This window comes from Tupaia chinensis, unplaced genomic scaffold (genome assembly GCF_000334495.1).
Source record: "Tupaia chinensis unplaced genomic scaffold, TupChi_1.0 Scaffold000627_1, whole genome shotgun sequence".
Classification (NCBI taxonomy): Eukaryota; Metazoa; Chordata; class Mammalia; order Scandentia; family Tupaiidae; genus Tupaia; species Tupaia belangeri.
In genome coordinates this window covers 4,415,260-4,433,493 of record NW_006160147.1, presented here as the reverse complement: position 1 = coordinate 4,433,493, position 18,234 = coordinate 4,415,260, and the positions used below count along the sequence as shown (strand labels likewise).

At 45.7% G+C, this 18,234-nt stretch overlaps 1 protein-coding gene across 1 annotated transcript; it reads left to right on the top strand.

The window, feature by feature from the left end:
* The first annotated feature begins 403 nt into the window (after positions 1-403).
* Positions 404-11,733, top strand: CTSE (cathepsin E). The gene is made up of 9 exons (XM_027776117.1): positions 404-465; positions 1,081-1,237; positions 1,777-1,894; positions 2,829-2,951; positions 6,154-6,349; positions 7,094-7,216; positions 9,537-9,678; positions 9,777-9,887; positions 11,575-11,733. The coding sequence occupies exons 1-9, from the start codon at positions 404-406 to the stop codon at positions 11,731-11,733; spliced, it is 1,191 nt and encodes a 396-aa protein (XP_027631918.1).
* The last annotated feature ends 6,501 nt before the right edge of the window (positions 11,734-18,234 follow it).

Below are 18,234 nucleotides of genomic sequence, written 5' to 3'. Positions count from 1 at the left end.
GTGACAGTTCAGTGTGGTGGTGTCTAGGGACACGTCACTCTCTTAATTAGTGCAGAGTTTCCTGTGGTCAAGGTTGGTGCTGAAGCCTACAGCAGAAGCTGTGCCTCAGTTGACCTTTGACCCTCAGGGGGTGCACGGACCCTCAAGTTCTCACTGCACTCCCCATGCAGGAGGGAAGCATCAGAGGGCCACAGGGGAAGGCCCTGTCACACATTCTGTGTTTGCTCTGGGCATGGCTATTGTCCCCTGGCCTTATCATTGGGTGATCAGACTGGGCTGGGCAGGGCAGGTCCGAGAGGTAGGGAGAGTTAGTCCCCGCTGCCCGGCGAGAGAGAAGAAAAAAGGGGGCAAGAAAGGGTGCTGCAGAGTGAGGAAGAAGCTGCGGGTCGGACCCACCGTGAAAATGCTCCTTCTCCTGCTGCTGGTGCTCCTGGGCCTGGGAGAGGCCCAAAGACCACTTCACAGGTGAGGCCACGTCCCCAGCCCCACGTTCACCCCAGCTCAGGGCTGCCCTAGAGAGAAAGGCTGATGGGGAAATGGAAGAAGAAGCAGAGAGCTCTCCTGAGTGATAGAAAGGCTCCCCACGTGGCCGCCTGCGGCCACCTGTGCCTACCTGAATCTCCAGCCCACAGGGCACCCTGCCTCTGCTCCAGGGAGGGCCAGCCCAGGCTTCGGGGTGCTGCAGAGCAAGAGCCTGCTGCTGTGGCTCACAGCCCGAAGCTCCCAAGTACTTCCCCAAGGGGCTGGCCATCAGTGCTCCAAAGGTTTGCCCCTTTAAACTAGCCCTTCATGGAGTTCATGCTAAACTGCAGACTGTCCCATTTTCCTGCAAGGACTCAAGGGGCTGGTCTCCGGAGGGAAGGCCATTTCCACTCTAAGATTCCCAGAATCCCCAGGGTAGAGGTGAGACCAGGCAGTGGTGGGACTGAGGGCACTGATGCTGGGATGCCCAGGCATGCTCCTTACAGACCTCCTGTGTCGTCCTCCACCTACCCTCTGGAAAAAATGGGGCAGAAAGCAGGGAAGGAAAAAAAGGGAGGCAGAGCCTCAGCTCCTTCTCACTGGCGGCATTGTCACCAGGGTACCCCTTAGGAGGCAGCTGTCCCCCTGGAAGAAGCCGTGGGCACTGCCTCAGTTGTCGAAGTTTTGGAAATCCCAGAATCTGGACATGAAGCAATTCACCAAGTCCTGCGTAAGGAACCAGATCAGCAAGGAGCCCCTCACCAACTCCTTCAATGTGAGGCATCCTGGGCCCAGGGGTGGGGCGTGGGGGAAGGCTCAGCCATAGTGAGCGCCAGTGTTGAAAGCTGCTGTGGCTTTGCTTGGATGGCGCATGTGGACCGACCCCCTCGGCTCCTGGGGACTTGGCCCAGATGTGCAGAGCTCTCTAAGAGAATAAAGGGATGAGGTGAAAAGCATCCCACGCTATAGGACCCTGCTCTGCTCCCAGCTGGGCAGCTCTCCGCCATGTGGCTTCAGGCAAATCACTTACTTCTCCCAGCACCAGGACCCTGATCCTGCCTCGCCTGCCGTGCTTCCTGTGTTATTGTGAGAATCAGGGCCATGCCAGTGAAATCGAGGGAAGGAGGAGGGCTTGACTTGATTTCCTCCCTCAGCCTCCTCTGCTCCTTCAACCTTTTATTTTCTTCTACCTTTTGTTTCCTAGCTTTGTCACTCCCCAGGCTCTGTAAGCTCCAGGCCGCAGTCTCTAGGCCCTCCCTTAGCACCCTTTCCCCTCCCCACCACCCACACCCCACTTTCCTCCCTTCCCTGTAGATGCAGTACTATGGCACCGTCTCCATTGGCTCCCCACTGCAGAACTTCAGTGTCCTCTTCGACACTGGCTCCTCCGATTTCTGGGTCACCTCTGTGTACTGCATCAGCCCAGCCTGTGGTACGTGGGGTCAGGAGCCCCAGCAGGAGATGACTGGGGGTAGTGCTGGGAAGCCAGGGCCTGATCCTCTAGAAAAGGTGGCCAGAAAGTGGCCATCCCTGCTACACCAGCTTCCCCTCTCCAGCTCTAGGCCTGCCCTGGAGCTGTTGACAGCAGACTTGGGGCTAGGCCAGGGAGAGACTGAATCTGGGCTGCTGTCCAAGACAGCACCTTTCATACTGATCAGGGTCAAGAGAGAAACTCGGCCACTGCAAATCGACATCTTTGACATGAGTGACTTACCTCCTTGGGAAGGCCAAAGAAATGTGGGGGGAAGTTCCCTTCAGTTGGCTCTTTCTGAACAGGTAGGCAGGTGCTAGTGCAAGCTGTTTACCTGCTTCCAGGAGGCTCGGGGGCCCACCAGATCCCAGTGCAGCCGGGGTGGGGCACAGTAGTGTGGGTGAGTCCATTTGGTCAGTGAGGATTGCATAGAGTTTAAAAAAGATGACTTGGTCTAGGCAGGACAAGTTCCAGAGACAGACTGTTTCTGGAAACCCCAGGCTAGGTGACCACGGGTTGGGTGGAGAGCTGGGAGCACTTCCTGGAGTGGCAATTTGTTTCCCTTGCATGTCTTCTGAAGTCCGGGTTCTGGCCCACACCAGGCAGCGGAGACTGCGGCTGGCACTGAGAATGGTGTTTGTCTTGGTGTGCCTCGGGCGTTCGATTTGGACAATTGGGTTTGCCCAGGGACTGTTTGGTTCCCAATGATGCCACACCCATGGTTAGAGGAGAATGTAGTACTCACTAGGAGGGCCACGGCCAGCCTTTCCAGGGGCTCCCACCTCGTGCTGGAGCTGAGGGAAGAGATCCCTCATCTCTGGGCTGAGCGGCCCCAGGGCAGGGATGAAGGCAGTGAGCTGAAGGCCTTGCGCAAAGCAGCATCCTTGCTTTCCAGAGAAACACACCAAGTTCTTCTCTTCCCGGTCCAACACATACAGCAAGAAGGGCAGTAATTTCTTCATTGAGTATGGGTCCGGGAGCTTATCCGGGATCACAGGAGTCGACCGTGTCTCTGTGAGTGCAATTTTTTCATCTTTTCTCTCTTAATCAGAAACATGGGAGACAGACACTGTTCAGCCCTTTCAGGGAAACAGTTTCAGACTGCCTTCAGGAAGATGTGGGGGCAGAGGCAGGGATAGCTTCTAGGGAAAGGCACTCCTGGTAGGTGGGAGAGCAACACTCCCCACCCAAGATGGCGGCAGTGGGTCAGGTCAGTCTGCTCAGCATGCCGGGTCCTGGAGGGGAAAGGGGGCACTCCGGCGGGAAATGGTGGCCCATGCACAAAGTCTGGTAGCTGAGGTCACAACTCGATTACCAGTTACCAGAGAGCTGAGGAGACAAGCCCAGGCTCCATCTTGAGAAGTCCAAGCCAGGGTTCAAGATGGGGACTTCGTTACTGAAACAAGGGGGCAAAGTGTGAGGGGGGAGTCTAATCACCGAGAGGAGCAGATCCTTGATGTCAAACAGGACCAAGGTCAGCCTTGAACTTGGTGTTAAACTCACAAGCTGCCTCTTAACGACCCTCTGACCAAAGATCTTCTGGGTCCAGGATTGTGGGGATCAGACAACTGTGGGGACAAAAACCAGGGGAGTCCTGGTCCTACCCGGGTCTCTCATGCAGGTGTACAGGTATATATATATATCAACAGTTGCCTTAAGAAATACAGCATATCTGGGAACCAGCAGTTAGCGTAATGGCTATGTCGCTGGACTCCCACGTAGTCGACCACGGTTCGCGTCCCAGTCTCAGTGGATTAAAACTCACGCCGGGCGCGTGTGCGTGCGTGCCCAAGATCCCGAGAGGAGAATGGAGGAGAAGGGATTGTGGTGTGACCATCCCCCATGGGGGGTGATTTCTCGCTTTCTGTCTCTATGTCTCTCTCTGTCTGTCTGGCGAGTGCACGCGCCCTATAGCGAAAACCTCTCCAAAAAAAGGAAAACCACTTTAAAAAAAAAAAAAAAAGAAAGAAATACAGCATATCAAATCAAAACTAACATGAGAAGGGGCTAGCAGGTGGCACAGTGGTTAAGACACTGAATTCCACAAGGCCAACTTCAGGGTTCTAGTCTTGGATCCAGCAGCTTGAAAACCATGCCAGGTACATGTGTGGGTGTGCATGCCCAAAACCCTGAGAGGAGAATGGAGAAGAAGGGACTGTGATGTGGCCATCCCTAGGGAGTGATTTCTCACTTTTCCTCTCTGTGTCTCTCTCTGGTGAGCACATGAGCCCTGTGGTTAAAAAACAAACAAACAAATAAAAAACAGTAACCAAAAAAAAAAAAAAAAAAAAAAAAAACTGACACAAGGAGAAAAAATAGAAAATATGAATACTCCAATATCTATTCTAAATATTGACTCTGTTATTAAAATTTTTTTTCCCACCAAGAAAACTCCAGCCCCAGGTGGCCTCACTGGTGAATTATAAATATTTAACACCAAACTCTTCCAGACCATTCATAAAGAAGGAAAACTTTGGGCAAGGTGGTGGCATGTTGGTAACACAGTTGGACCCACAAGGGAAAGCTTCTGAGTTCTCGTCTTAGGACCTCTCCAGGCATGCTGGGTATGTGGGTTTATGCCTAGAACCCAGGCTGACTGAGACAGGGGATAGACGGTGACATGAATACCCTGTAGGAGTCCTTCTCTCTCAGAAGAAATAAACGATAAAAAGAAAAATTTCAGGAAGGAAGACTTCATTACTCATTTTATAAAGCGATGGATGCAAACATTCTAAACAAATATACTAGCAAATAAAATCTTTTGATATATAAAAGGACAATTCAACCCAACCAAGAATCCTTTCTTTCCAGGAATTTGTTACCTAAGAGAATAAAGGAGAAAAATCATGTGATCATCTAGATTGATAAAATTTAACATTTGTTCATGATAAAAAAACAAACAAGCAAACAAAACCTCTTAGCAATCTAGGAATATAAAGTAACTTGAATAATCAGGTGAATATCTATCAGGGTCAGGAGATAGCATGGTGATTAAGGTGCTGAACTATCACAGGCCCAATTTATGGTTCGAGTCCTGGGCCCAGTAGCTTGAAAATCATGTCAGGTGTGTGTACATGTGTGCCCAAAGTCCTGCGAGGAGAATGGAGTAGAAGGGATTGTGGCATAGCCATTGCCCTGAGTGGTGATTTCTCATTTTCTCTTTCTCTGTCTCTATCTCTCTCTAGCAAGTGTACACCTCAATGGCAAAAAAAAAAAAAAAAAAAAAAAAAAAAAAAAAAAAAAAAACCCCAAAAAAATTAATAAAAAAAATTTTTAAAAAAGCCCATAGCAAGCTTTCTCTTTTTTTCTTTCCTTGTTTTTTTATTTTATTTATTTTTTAATGAGAGTATGCATCTGCGTATGCAAGAGAGAGTATCTTCATCAGGGTCTCATTATAACATAATACAACAATCTCCTTTCCCCAGTCCCTCTAGGTGTTCAAAATCTTAGGCACTCATGCACACAGCAAGCCTATTTTCCAAGCCAGTCTGGGGATCCAAATCCCCAGTCCACTATGTGGCTTCCAGCCTTGTCGGGAACTTACCATTACCGCAGTTCTACAGCAATTGGACCCAAAGTTTATACTTAATGCCAAATTGCTGAGAGACTTCTCCCTGAGATCAAGAACAAAACAAAGATCTTGGAACTGGCAGTTGGCATAAGGGCTATGTCACTGGACTCTCATGTAGTCGATCGTGGTTCAAGTCCCGGACCCGGTGGCTTAAATTCATGCTGGGTATATGTGTGTGCGTGCCCAAGATCCCAAGAGGAGAATGGAGGAGAAGGGATTGCAACATGGTCATCCCCCCAACCCTGGGGGGTGATTTCTCGCTTTCTGTCTCTCTGTCTCTCTCTGTCTTTTTGGTGAGCACATGCGCTCTATAGCAAAAATCTCTTAAAAAAAGATCTTTGCTGTCACCATTTCTATTCAACATCATACTGAAGATCCTAGCCAGTGCAATAAGACAAGAAGAAAAAAATTAAGGGAATTAAAATTGGAAAGAAGGAAATAACACCGTCATTAATATATGACAAAATTCTATGTGTGGAAAACTCAAAAATACCGACAAATAAAATATTGGAATTAATATGTAAATCTAGTAAAGTTGCAGAAAATGAGGTCAACATACAAAAATAATTCCAATTTCTATATAGCAGGAAAACAGATTTAAATGACATTATTTATAATGCTATAATGTGGGCTTTCTCTTGTCAGGTAGGAGGACTGACTGTGGTTGACCAAGAGTTTGGAGAAAGTGTCACAGAGCCTGGCCAACACTTTGTCTACGCAGCGTTTGATGGAATTCTGGGCCTGGGATACCCCTCCTTGTCTGTCACAGGAGCAACCCCGGTGTTTGACAACATGATAGTCCACAACATGGTGGCTCAACCAATGTTTTCTGTCTACATGAGCAGGTAAGGCCTATCAAGTCCACCAGTTAAGGTTAGTTATAACTGCAGGGAGACAACATGGTACATTGGACTTAGCATTAAAAGCCTGCGTTAGATCTCTTGCTTGGTCTGTTGCCAAGCTGTTGGACAAAACACTTAGCTTCTCTAAGTATTGGGGAAATGGAGTTTGCTTCATAAAGCATTTATGAGAAAACTTTGTCAATTCTACCACACTGGATTAAATTTAAGTGATCCCTAGGGGGAAGGCCCGAAAAACTTAAAATGAAAGCTGACCATAAAATAATTATACATTAAGAGATGGATAAGCAAAATGTGATATATACATACAATAAAATATTACTCAGCCGTAAAGGGAAAAAAAAATTCTGACTCATGCTTCAATGTGGAAATTTTCAATGAGGAAATTTTTCTCACTGAAATAAGCCAGTCACAAAAGGACAAATGTATGATTCCACTGATATGAGGTACCTAGGGTAGTCAGATTCATACAGAAAGGAGAATGGTAGCTGCTAGGAGCCGAGGGGAAGTAGACAGTTGAACAGAACTGTTTCTATCCTTGTGCCAAAAAGGTCCCAAATGAATCCACTCACAGCAGTTAGAAGTCCTGGTCTCAAAGCCCAGGCCTATGTCTCTGCTTACCTAGCTACTTGGTGTGAGTGGAGACCGAGAGGCAAAGCATTCCAGCTGATGCTCACTCTAAGCTTTTCAGTGGCCCTTCCTCCACCACTTGTCTTTCTATCCATATAGTGACATAGAAAATGGCACAGGGAGCGAGCTGATTTTTGGAGGCTATGACTGTTCCCATTTCTCTGGGAGCCTGAATTGGATCCCAGTCACCAAGCAAGGCTTCTGGCAGATTGCACTGGATGGGTGAGTACCCTCCACAAAATCATTATGGTGCAACAGAGGAGTTCATAACTGGCAAGACTCTGATCTGACCAACTGAATGAACTGCTGGTCACTAGGAGAGGATGCTGGGAGTTGTGTGTGGGTTGTGGAGGAGGAGGTGCTGAGCAAAGGCTCAGGAAGGGACATCAGTAACCAGGGCAGCAGGCACAGGTCCCTTATTTGTATACTCAGTGTGCCTTTAATCCGACAGACTGGCAGTGCCGGCCCAGCATACAGGCCAAGAAAATTTCCATCTCAAGAACCCTCAAGGTTCCATGGAGGGGTAATAGTGAAATGGAGCCTTGAAACATAGACAGCAACTGGGCATGGAACAACTGAGGAAGTGGGACTAGATGCAGGAATTCAAAGAGGTATAATTCGAGTTTTAATTCAGCCAAGCTCAAGTTTCCACAAAGGGCCCAGCATTAGAGTCTCAATGCTCATGGTCTACTGAGGGTTCTTCAGACTACACAGATTTACCTATTTATAGGTCATGGCATCATTTTAGGGGATCATAACCTACATTTAAAAAAAATAAAGGTTCTTGGGACCAGCAGCTGGCTTAATGGCTATGTCACTGGACTCCCACGTAGTCGACTGCAGTTCGAGTACTGGACCTGGTGGCTTAAACTCACGCCAGGCACGTGTGCATGCATGTCCAAGATCATGAGAAGAGAATAGAGGAGACAGGATTGTGGAGTGGTCATCCCCCCTGAGGAGTGATTTCTCACTTTCTGTCTCTCTAACTCTCTCTGTCTTGCTGGCCAGCACACGCGCCCTGTAACAAAAAACCTCTCAAAAAAAAAAAAAAAGTTTCTTTTGGGACCATCAGATGGTGTAATGGTTATGTTGTTGTACTCCCACATAGTTGACCATGGTTCAAGTCCCTGACCGAGCAGCTTAAAACTCACGCTGGGCATGTGTGCATGCGTGCCCCAAATCCCAAGAGGATAATGGAGGAGAAGGGATTGTAGTGTGACCATCCCCCACTGGAGGGTGATTTCTTGTTTTCTGTCTCTCTGGCAAGAGCACAAGCCCTATAGCAAAAGTCTCTCTAAAAAATAAATAAATAAATAAATAAGTTTCTTTCTTCCCTGAGTGAGAGAAGGAGAGAGAGCACCTCCAACGGAGTCTTGACACCATGATCCACCCCTAGTTCTTGGGCACAAGCAGGCCCAAGCATACTTCCTTGGGGAGGTCTCGGGATGCAAACCAGAACCTAACCTTGGGGGTCAACCTTGCAGGGTGTCACATTTTACCACTGTGGCACCTCCCAGCTCTGTGACCTACTTTTTTTGGCTAGTGGGTGCATGATTTACCAAATAGAGGCAGAGAAACAAAGAGGGAACAGGGAGGGACTCTTCCACATGGGGAAGAGTCATGCTGCAATCCCTTCTCCGCCATCTCTTTTTCCTGTGGGGATTTTTGGCACACACGCACAAGTGCTAGAGTGTTTTTCAGCCATCAAGTCTGGTATTCAAATTGTACAGTTGGCCAAGGGGATCCAGCTGCCCTATCTAGCAGGTCCTGAAGCTGGTCCTACATACATTTTTAAATGAAATAGAATATTATAGAAAATACCAGTGTGCATTTCAATTTTGTGTGTATGTGTGTATATGTACTGAGTCAAAAGTAAATATGTTTCTTACTATGGCTCTCAATCCAAAAATAAAAAAGCAGAAATAGGGGCTGGATGGTGATGCAGTGATACTACACAGGCAAGGCTGGCCTACACAAGAGAGGTCCAGGTTTATGTCCAGAGACCTTCTTTAAGTACACCAGGCACGTACATGCCCCAAAGCTAAGACTGGCTAAGGCTGGGGGTGGATCACAGTGCCAAAACCCTGTTGGGAGTGTTAGCTGTCTGTCTGTCTGCCTCCCTCTCTTGCTAATAGAAGTAAATAAACCATTTTAAAAATTGACAGATGTCAGAGCCACCAGGTGATGTGGTGTTTAAGGCACTGGATTCCCACATGGCCAACCATGGTTTGAGTCCTGGACCTGGTAGCTTGAAAATCATGCCAGGCATGTATGCGTGCATGCCAAAAATCCTAAGAGGAGAATGGGGGACAAGGGATTGCAATATGGCCATACCTCCTGGGGGAAGATTTCTCACTTTGCTTCTCTCTGCCTCTATGTGCCGTATAGCTAAAACCTTAAAAAAAAAAAAAATCGAGGAATGTGGTGGGTGAAACCAAAATAGAAATGACTGATGTATTCCAGTGAACTAGAGCACCCAATAGGCAATGAGGGGTGCAGGGGACCAAGGATGCAAGGCTCACAAAGATTCCTTTGTGTTCAGAGTCCAGGTGGGAGACACTATGATGTTCTGCTCCAAGGGCTGCCAGGCCATTGTGGACACTGGGACCTCCCGCATCATCGGCCCTTTGAACAAGATAGAGCGGCTGCACAGAGCCATTGGGGCCACACTTGTGAACGGAATTGTGAGTCCTTCTGGGCTGGGGAGGGGACAGGAGCAGGAGAGCCAGGCCTTCTCTCAAGATGGAAAAACTCTTCATGCAACCTCTGTGTTGTGTTTCAGTATTTTGTGGAGTGTGTCAACCTCACTGTCATGCCAAATGTCACCTTCATCATCAGTGGAGTTCCCTACTTTTTTTTTTACACCCTCAGCCCAACTGCCTACGTCCTACAGGTAAGAAGAGTTTCCTTATTCTGCAAGACACAGGCCTTCACCACATGCCTTCCACTTCCCCATTTCAGTCTCCTGCACTTAGTTACATTAACACAAAGTCTCCCTCCCACGTCATCCTGCCCTAATTGGCCTTCCCACTGGGAGGGACCAGCCACCTATGGTGGAAAAATCACTGGGCTACTTCCAATTTCCAGTTCCGCCAAAAAACAGCAGCAAACTTTGGAAGCCATTTAAGGTTTTTTGATATTGCCGGGTAGGGCTTTCCAACTGACAAAATTTAATGCCCTCAACCACCACGTCAGACTGGAGATATTATTATCCTGTTTTATATATGAGAATATTGAGAGTTAAGTAAATGGTTTAAGAACGAAGCTGCTTGTTGTGAGGGTTACAGAATAAGTTTATCTGTCCTCTAACATTCAAATTAGCATGCTTGGTCAACCAAGAACATGTCTTTTGTTGCAAGTAGCTGCCCAAGTTTGGAGGGTGAGGTGGAAAGGGAACTTCTGGGTGTTTTGGAAACCTCTGATTACTTTGCACCACAGCTGGCTTGGATTTTCTGTACTGCAGTTCTTTGGGGACACACTTTGACACACTCATTTTGCCCAAAAGTCACCCACAGAATTGGGATGACTGCAGCAGAATAAAGACACTCAGGTGAAGACTGAAGGTTTCAGCCTTAGCCCCCATGCCTTGATCTCTGCTAGTTCCTTCTCAAAGCCACCAACTATAAACAGACAATCCAAATAAAAACAGGAGTTCTCTTTAAAATGCAGCTCCCTGATTAGGCCCCTAAGCTCCGGCAACATAGGAATTCTTGCTGCCACTGCACACACCATCTTGAGGACAAACCAGATGCTTAGACTGAGTGCACATGCCCATCACCACCCCAGCACCCTTCACTCTCTCACTTTCACCCCATGAGGGTCCCTGCTCATCCCTACTCCCTCCCCTTGCCCAAGATGGTGCCAGCAGATTTCATTCAGAGCTGCCTCAATCCATCAAGGATGTGATAAGAGCTGACTTTTTATCTCTTTTCCTCCCAAGAAGTCTCCTCAAGCCCTCTATGAAATTTCCCACTCTTTCATCAGAACCTGAACTTTCAAATTGTTGTTGGAAAGAGCACACCTGCCTGGTAGCCCACCGCGTCTGCCAAACTTAAAGATAAAGGTTACTCTTCTCACAGAGCAATGCATGCCTGCTGGCGGTCTACCTAAAAGGAGCCACACCTGTGATTCTTCCGAGACCATCAACAAGGAACTAGCAGTGGCTAGCCATTTAGAGAGTAATTTCGCTCCCTTAAGAAAGTTGGATTGAGTTTCGCTAGAAACTAAACAAACCAGAATTTAAACCAAGGCCTCCAGCACCCAACCTTTTATTCTTCCCATCACGCAATAAGGTTTCATCTTTTCCCACTGTAAAATGTTGGTAAAGGTAGGGTGGATAGCAGCTGACCAGTTTACAAAATTGTAGCAGAGATGCCCAGGCTCCCATGAATGAACTTTGCGAACACTTTACGAACAAACTAGGGTAAGGTGTATAAAGTTGGAAGAAGAGCCCACTAACCAAAATGGTAGAATCTCCCAGTTGTCCAAGGCCAGTGAGCGGCCACTACCCCTACACAGGATAGCCTCTAGGCAGCACTTCTTCCTTCTTCCCTGTATGTCATATGTCTTTTCAACCACAGGCCTTGGGAGATGGCATGAGGCTCTGCAGCAGTGGCTTTGAAGGCTTGCATTTTCTAACTGAGCCCTCCTGGATCCTGGGAGATGTCTTCCTTCGACAATTTTACTCCGTCTTTGACCGTGGGAATAACCGTGTGGGGCTGGCCCCAGCAGTCCCCTAAGTAGGGGCCTTGTGTTTGTGCCTGCCTGCCCAATGTACCTCAGGCCTGTTAGGTTGAAACATTCTTTACCCCTGCCAAAAAGGTCTTTTCCACAGAACACAGTCATTCTCGGAGCTGCAACTTAACACCAGAGATGAGAATGCACACATACACACACACTCACAATCTCACACACACTTAATATACACACACCATTTCTACTGCCATCATGATGAAGGAATTAAGTTGTAGGTCCACTTATTTTATTGCTTTTTGTTAACTTTTTATCATGGAAATTTCCAAACATACATACAGGCAGAGGTTATAGTACCATGAATCCCTCTGCACCTCCCCCCTGTTTTAACAACCCATCCACAGATGGCCAGAACTATTTTGTCTACACTGCCACCCACACCTCTCTCCAGTTACACACGCCTGGATTATTTTAAAGCAAATTCCAAGCAACACATCAGTTTATCCACAAGTATTTCTAACATTATTAAATATGTAATCAGAGTTTAAACATCTCCTGCTGCTACGTAAATATTTGGTTGTTTCTACAGTTGGCTTATTTATATCAAGATTTAAACAAGGTCCATATTGTGATTTAAACACAGTCTATGAAAGTTCATTTATTTGAAATGTCTCTTAAGTCTCTTTTCACCTATGAGTTTACCACGTATAGAATTCTACTGGTTGAAATTCAGAGATGTTATGTAACATGATTCTCTTAGCCCATCTTCCCAATAAAATAGTTGAATCTAGAGTTCTGATTTTGGACAAAAATATTCCTTAGATGGTGCTTAGATAGATACTTCCTATCACATATCATAAGGAGGAGATAGAGATGGGTATTGATAAGAAAACTCTTTTCTTTGTACTTGTCTCTAAACTGCATTTATCATTTAACATAGATTCTCTGTTTTAGTTCATTTTTTTCTGCTCCTAAAAGCTGAGTTCCACAGACTGGGTAATTTATTACAAAAAAATAAGTTTATGGGGCCAGAGGTGACTGGACTCCTAAGTGGCCAAATGCAGTTCAAGTCCTGGACCTGATGGCTTGAAGCTCATGCTCATCCCAAGAACAGAATGGAGGAAAAAGGATTGTGGCATGGCCATCCCCCACAATGAGGGGTGTTATTTTGCTTCTGTATCTCTGACAAGCACATGCACCCTATAGCAAAAAAATCACACACACACACATACAAAAACAAACAAACAAACAAAAACAAAAACAAAAAACCCTCAAAAACGTAGGTTTATTTAGCTTAGGTCCAAGGTCAAGGGGCCACATCTGGTGAGGAACTTCTTATTGGAGGGTCTCTGTAGAGTCCTGAGGTGGCGTAGAGCACCACATCACATGTTGAGAGGGCAAGAGAATGTACGTGTCTATCATTCTTCTTATAATGTCGTCAGGAATCACTCATGGGGGCTCCACTTTGATAAACTTATGTAATCCTAGCTACGTCCCCAAATCGTCACCTCTTTTTTGTTTTTCCTTTTAATTTTTGCTATAGGGTGTGTACACTTGCCAGAGAGAGAGAAACAGAAAGAGAAAGAGATGGAAAGTGAGAAAACAACCCCTGAGGGAGTGGTTGTATTGCAATTCCTTCTCCTCCATTTCTCTTCTTGGTATTTTAGCCATGCATGCACATGTTCCTGGTGGGAACATACAATCAGCTATTTGGAATCCAGTCACCTTAACCACTATACCATCAGCTGGCCCAGCCCCACCTCTTAATGTCATAGATTAAGTTTTCACTCTCTTAATATCATCTGAATAACAACCAAATTTCCACACATGAATATTGAGGGATGCATTCGAATCATAGCATTCCACCCATAGCCCCCAAATTCGTCTTTCTCACATGTATTTTAGATTAATTTCATCCCAACAATCTCCAAAGTCAACTTATTCTAATACTTACTCAAAAAGTTAAAGTCTGGGGCAGGCCCTGTAGTGCAGTGGTTAAGTACTGTGTGGGGGCAGCCTGATCTCACATGGTCAACCATGGTTTGACTTCCAGCCCTGCCAGCTTGAAAAACAGCCCCACCCCTGTGGATCCAGTAGGTATTTCCAAAGTGAAGACTTTCTATGATGGTTCTGCTCCTGTGACTAGTTTCTACCTATTTTCTGAGAAATCCTTTGAAGTTTAAGTGAAGGTCTCCATACTTCCATAGTTTTTGCATTCATGCCTGTAGAATTACCCCCATGTGCATGTCATCAAGGTAAGCTGCTTGCACATTCTGGAGCAGTGGATTGATCCACACCTGGGGCTGCTTGAATTGTGACTGGGGCTGAAGAGTGCAGCACTGAGATGTGGGCAACAAAGTTCTGAGGTGGTGAGCCAGCCCCAGGACTGTCTCCTGAAACCATTAGCTTGCCTCGTTCTCTGGACCTGTGGTTGGAGGGGTAGCCTTGAAGATCTCTAAAATGCCATAAGGGCATTCCCTCCTCTTGTATTCAGGATTAGCATCTGACTCTTATTTGTGCTAATTTCTTTAGCAAGTTGTCACTTGATTTCTTCTCTCCCAAACATATCTTTTCACTTTTTAGTCAGTTTGCAAATTTTTCAGATTTTTCTATTTCACTGCTCTTTTCTTTATAAATTCTGTCAAGCCATCCTTAGCTACCTCATTTCACTTTAAGTGGTTAAGAGTAACTATGAAATTCCTTCTATCTTTTGCTTAGAAATTTCTAATGCCATATATTCGACACTCTTAAATTCAGCATTTCACAAAGCCCTAGGGCATTGTCACAATGCTGGCAAATTCTTTACAACAGTGTAACAAGTATAACCTTTTTTTCTAATTTCCAATAAGATGTTTCTTATTTTTTTAAAGAATTATTTTAACTTTATTTATTTATTTTGATTTTACTAGAGAGAGACAGAATGAGAGAGAAAGAGAGGGAAAGGGAGAAAGCAAGCTGCCAGGTCCGGGACTCAAACCACAGTCAGCTATGTGGGAGTCCAGCGCCCAGGCCACCATGCCACCTGCTGGCCCCAAGATATTCTTTATTTTTATCTGAGACCTTATCAGAATGGCTTTTGCTATTTACATTTCTATCAGCATTCTGGTCACAACCACTTAACTAATCTCTACAAAATTTCAAACTTTTCCTACATCTCTCATCTTCTGAATCTTCACCAAAATCTAGGCTTTTTAAAATACTATTCCCCCAAACCCTTCCAGCTTTGGCCCATTATCCAGTTCCAAATTCCATATTTTCAGGTATTCTGATAAGCAGCACTACTTCTTGGTACCAACTTTCTGTTGTAGTTCAATTCTCTGTCACTAGCAACTAAATATCACAAACTGGCAATCTGTAAAGAATAAGGGTTTATTCAGATCAAGGTTTTGGAGTTCTAGGATCAAGGGTCTGCATATGATCAGGGCCTTCTCGTTGGTGGTGTCTCACTGCAAAAAAGTGCAAGGTGATGCAGAGTATCACATGGCGAGAGAGCCAGAGAATGCATATTCCTATCTCCTCTTCTTATAAGGTGACCAGGAGTCAACTCTAGGAGCCCCATCCAGATTATTTTATCTAGTCCTAATCACCTCCCCAAACCCCAAACTCTTAATACCACACTCAGATTAAGTTTCTACTCTCTTTTTTCCCCCGTTTGTCTTCTTTTATACTTCTCAGAGGACATGAGAGAGAGAGAAAGAACATCCCGCAATGGGATATGGTCATACCAAAATACTTTTTCCTCCCTTCCTTCATCCTATAGGATCTAGGACATTCACACACATGTGCCTAGGGAGTATTTTACAAGCCACTAGAGCTAGATTTGAACCACTGTCAGCCACGTGAGGTATGGCTCCCTAAGCACAATGCTTAACCACTGTGCTATGAGGCCAGCCCAAGTTTCCACCTTCTTAAAATCATCACAATAACAATCAAATGTAAACACATGAATTTAGGGGGACATATTCAAACCATAGCATCCTTCCAGTGCAGATAGCTTATTCTAATACCTATGTGGTATCCATTCATTTATCAAATCCTTTTTTAATGAGCTTTAGTTTTGTCCAAGGTTTAATTTCATTTACTACAATAAGTATTTATTTTATGACAGGCACTAAGGCACTCAAGACCTGCAAGATAACATACAGGCCAAGGCTATCACTTTTCAGCAACAGGATTTATGGAAAATAAATTGGGCTGAAAACCAGAGAGCCTGGATTCACAGCTGTGCCCCACCTCTCATCAATTTGGTGACCTTAAGTTATGACTTTATGTCCCCGGACAGTTGTTTCCTAGAGCCGTTGGGGAGAGTCAATGAGCTGACCTTGGTGGAAGCACTTACGTCAGAACATTAGCTTTCCTTTCCCTCCCGGTATCATTCTCAGGGTAGATCACAGCTACACATATGTACACCTACTTCTGTCTTGTTTTTCTATTCTTTTGCCTTTATAGATTTAAAAAAAAAAATTATTGTTCTCAGAGTTCATTCAGAAACAGCCTGATCCAAACAAGCTATCAAAGCAATAGAGTAAAGCAGTTTATTGCTCTAGCATCAGACGGGCCAAGACTTAATTCCTAGCACAGTTATGGGACCGCTGCACCTCAGTGTGTTCACTTGTCAAATGGGCATAAGAGTAAGTGCTTTGTAGGGTTATCATGGAGACGGCATGACATACTGCACATGTGTAAAATTTAACTAGCTTACATGCCTGTGTTCAGCAAGGAACAGGCCTTCACTCCATTTTATGACTTTTCCTCTAAAATAAAGCACCCCAAGGACCTTATGAAAACTAGTTGCTAGCCTCCCCCAGGCTTTCTCTTTAAAGGTCATTTCCACACCGGGTCCACCCCTGATGTGGGATTGTGCTGGTCAGTGCTTTGTGTCCAGAGTTCTGAGTGCCGGAGATCTGAAAAGTACTAACAAGTTGATTCAATCTTCACAAAACCCTGCCAGTTCCGTCACATCAATTCTTTACAACCTATCTCCTTGTCCCTAGTCCTCTAGTCATTACCTTTCACCAGAAACAGTTCAAGAACATCCTAATGGATTCTCTGATTTGGGTCTCTTCTCCCTCCCAACACACCAGTGCCCGATTAAGGAATACGTCTAGGCCGTGGCACTGATCCAAGGCCTCCTCCTGGACCCGATGGCTTAAACTTACTCCAGGCGTGTGTGCATGCATGCCCAAGATCCTGAGAGGAGAATGGAGGAGAAGGGACTGTGGTGTAGCCATCCCCCCTTGGGGGTGATTTCTTGCTTTCTGTCTCTCCGTCTCTCTCTGTCTTTCTGGCAAGTGCGTGTGCCCTATAGCAAAAAACTCTCCCCCCAAAAGAAAGCCCTCTTTGGGGCTGGTAGGTGGCATGGTGGTTAAGGGTGCTGCACTCCCATATGACTGACTGCAGTTCAAGTCCCAGACTTGGTGGCTTGCTTTCTCACTTTCCCTCTCTCTCTCTCTCTCTCTCTCTCTCTCTCTCTCTCTCTCTCTCTCTCTCTCTCTCTCTCTCTCTCTCTCTCTCTCTCTCTCTCTCTCACTCTGTCCCTCTCTGATCAAATTTAAATACAAATAAATAAATAAAGTTAAATAATTTTTTTAAAAAGCTTTATTTGATGCCCCTCAAGTAGGATTAATCTCTTCCTTCTCTAAATCCCCCAAATTGGCTCTGTCTTATAACATTGTTCTCTTCCTTACGATATAAAATACAAGAACGCATTTTTGTTTCCCCTGAGGGACAGACATATTCAGATTGTGGAATAAATGAATGCAGCAGGGAAGGAAGAACTGAATACATGTGGCAGCCGGACTGCTCCTGCAGAGGAAAGGCTTGCCGCCATGCTCCACTGGAGCATATGTCGGAGGAGGAGAAGTTGCTGACTTTTGATCCACTTGGTTGGAGGAAGTGGGCACTACAGACTGAGGGTGGCTGGTGACGTGGCTTCCAAGAGTGCAAGGGATACTTCTGCAAACGTTCCCTGAAAGTGCAACTTTCAGTCCTGTGTTCTGAAGCTGAAGGGATGGTTCACTTCTCATACCCAAATCACCCTCAGCAGCATCAGCTCCCGTGACAATTTTTACATGTTCTCTGAAAGAGACTCAAATGTGTCTCTACAACTCTACAAGCTCTATTTTTCCTCTCTGTCTCTGTCTCTCTCACAAGCACATGCGCACACACACACACACACAAATGTCCATTTGAAAACTGGTCTGGGACCAGCAGATGCGTAGTGGTTGCATCACTGGACTCCCACATAGCTGACTGTGGTTTGAGTCCTGGACTTGGTGGCTTAAAAACTCATGCTGGGCATGTGTGCATGTGTGCCCAAGATCCCAAGAGGAGAATGGAGAAGAAGGGATTGTGGTGTGGCCATTCTCCCTGGGGGGAGGGTGATTTCTCATTTTCTGTCTCTCTGATGAGGACATGTGCGCTATAACAAAAATCTCTCTCAAAAAAAAAAGAAAAAAAAAAACCTAGTCTTAGAAAAAATGTTGAAGAATATGGGGGGACTTCTAAATTTAAGAATGGGTCAGCTGTCTTAAATCAGTGGCTGGTCT

Excerpts from the sequence above, each read along its gene's own strand:
- CTSE (XM_027776117.1), top strand. The coding sequence starts at position 404 with ATGCTCCTTCTCCTGCTGCTGGTGCTCCTGGGCCTGGGAGAGGCCCAA. Across the intron at positions 2,952-6,153 it reads AGTCGACCGTGTCTCTGTGA|GAGGACTGACTGTGGTTGAC; the intron begins GTGCAATTTTTT and ends CTTGTCAGGTAG. Across the intron at positions 7,217-9,536 it reads TGGCAGATTGCACTGGATGG|AGTCCAGGTGGGAGACACTA; the intron begins GTGAGTACCCTC and ends CTTTGTGTTCAG.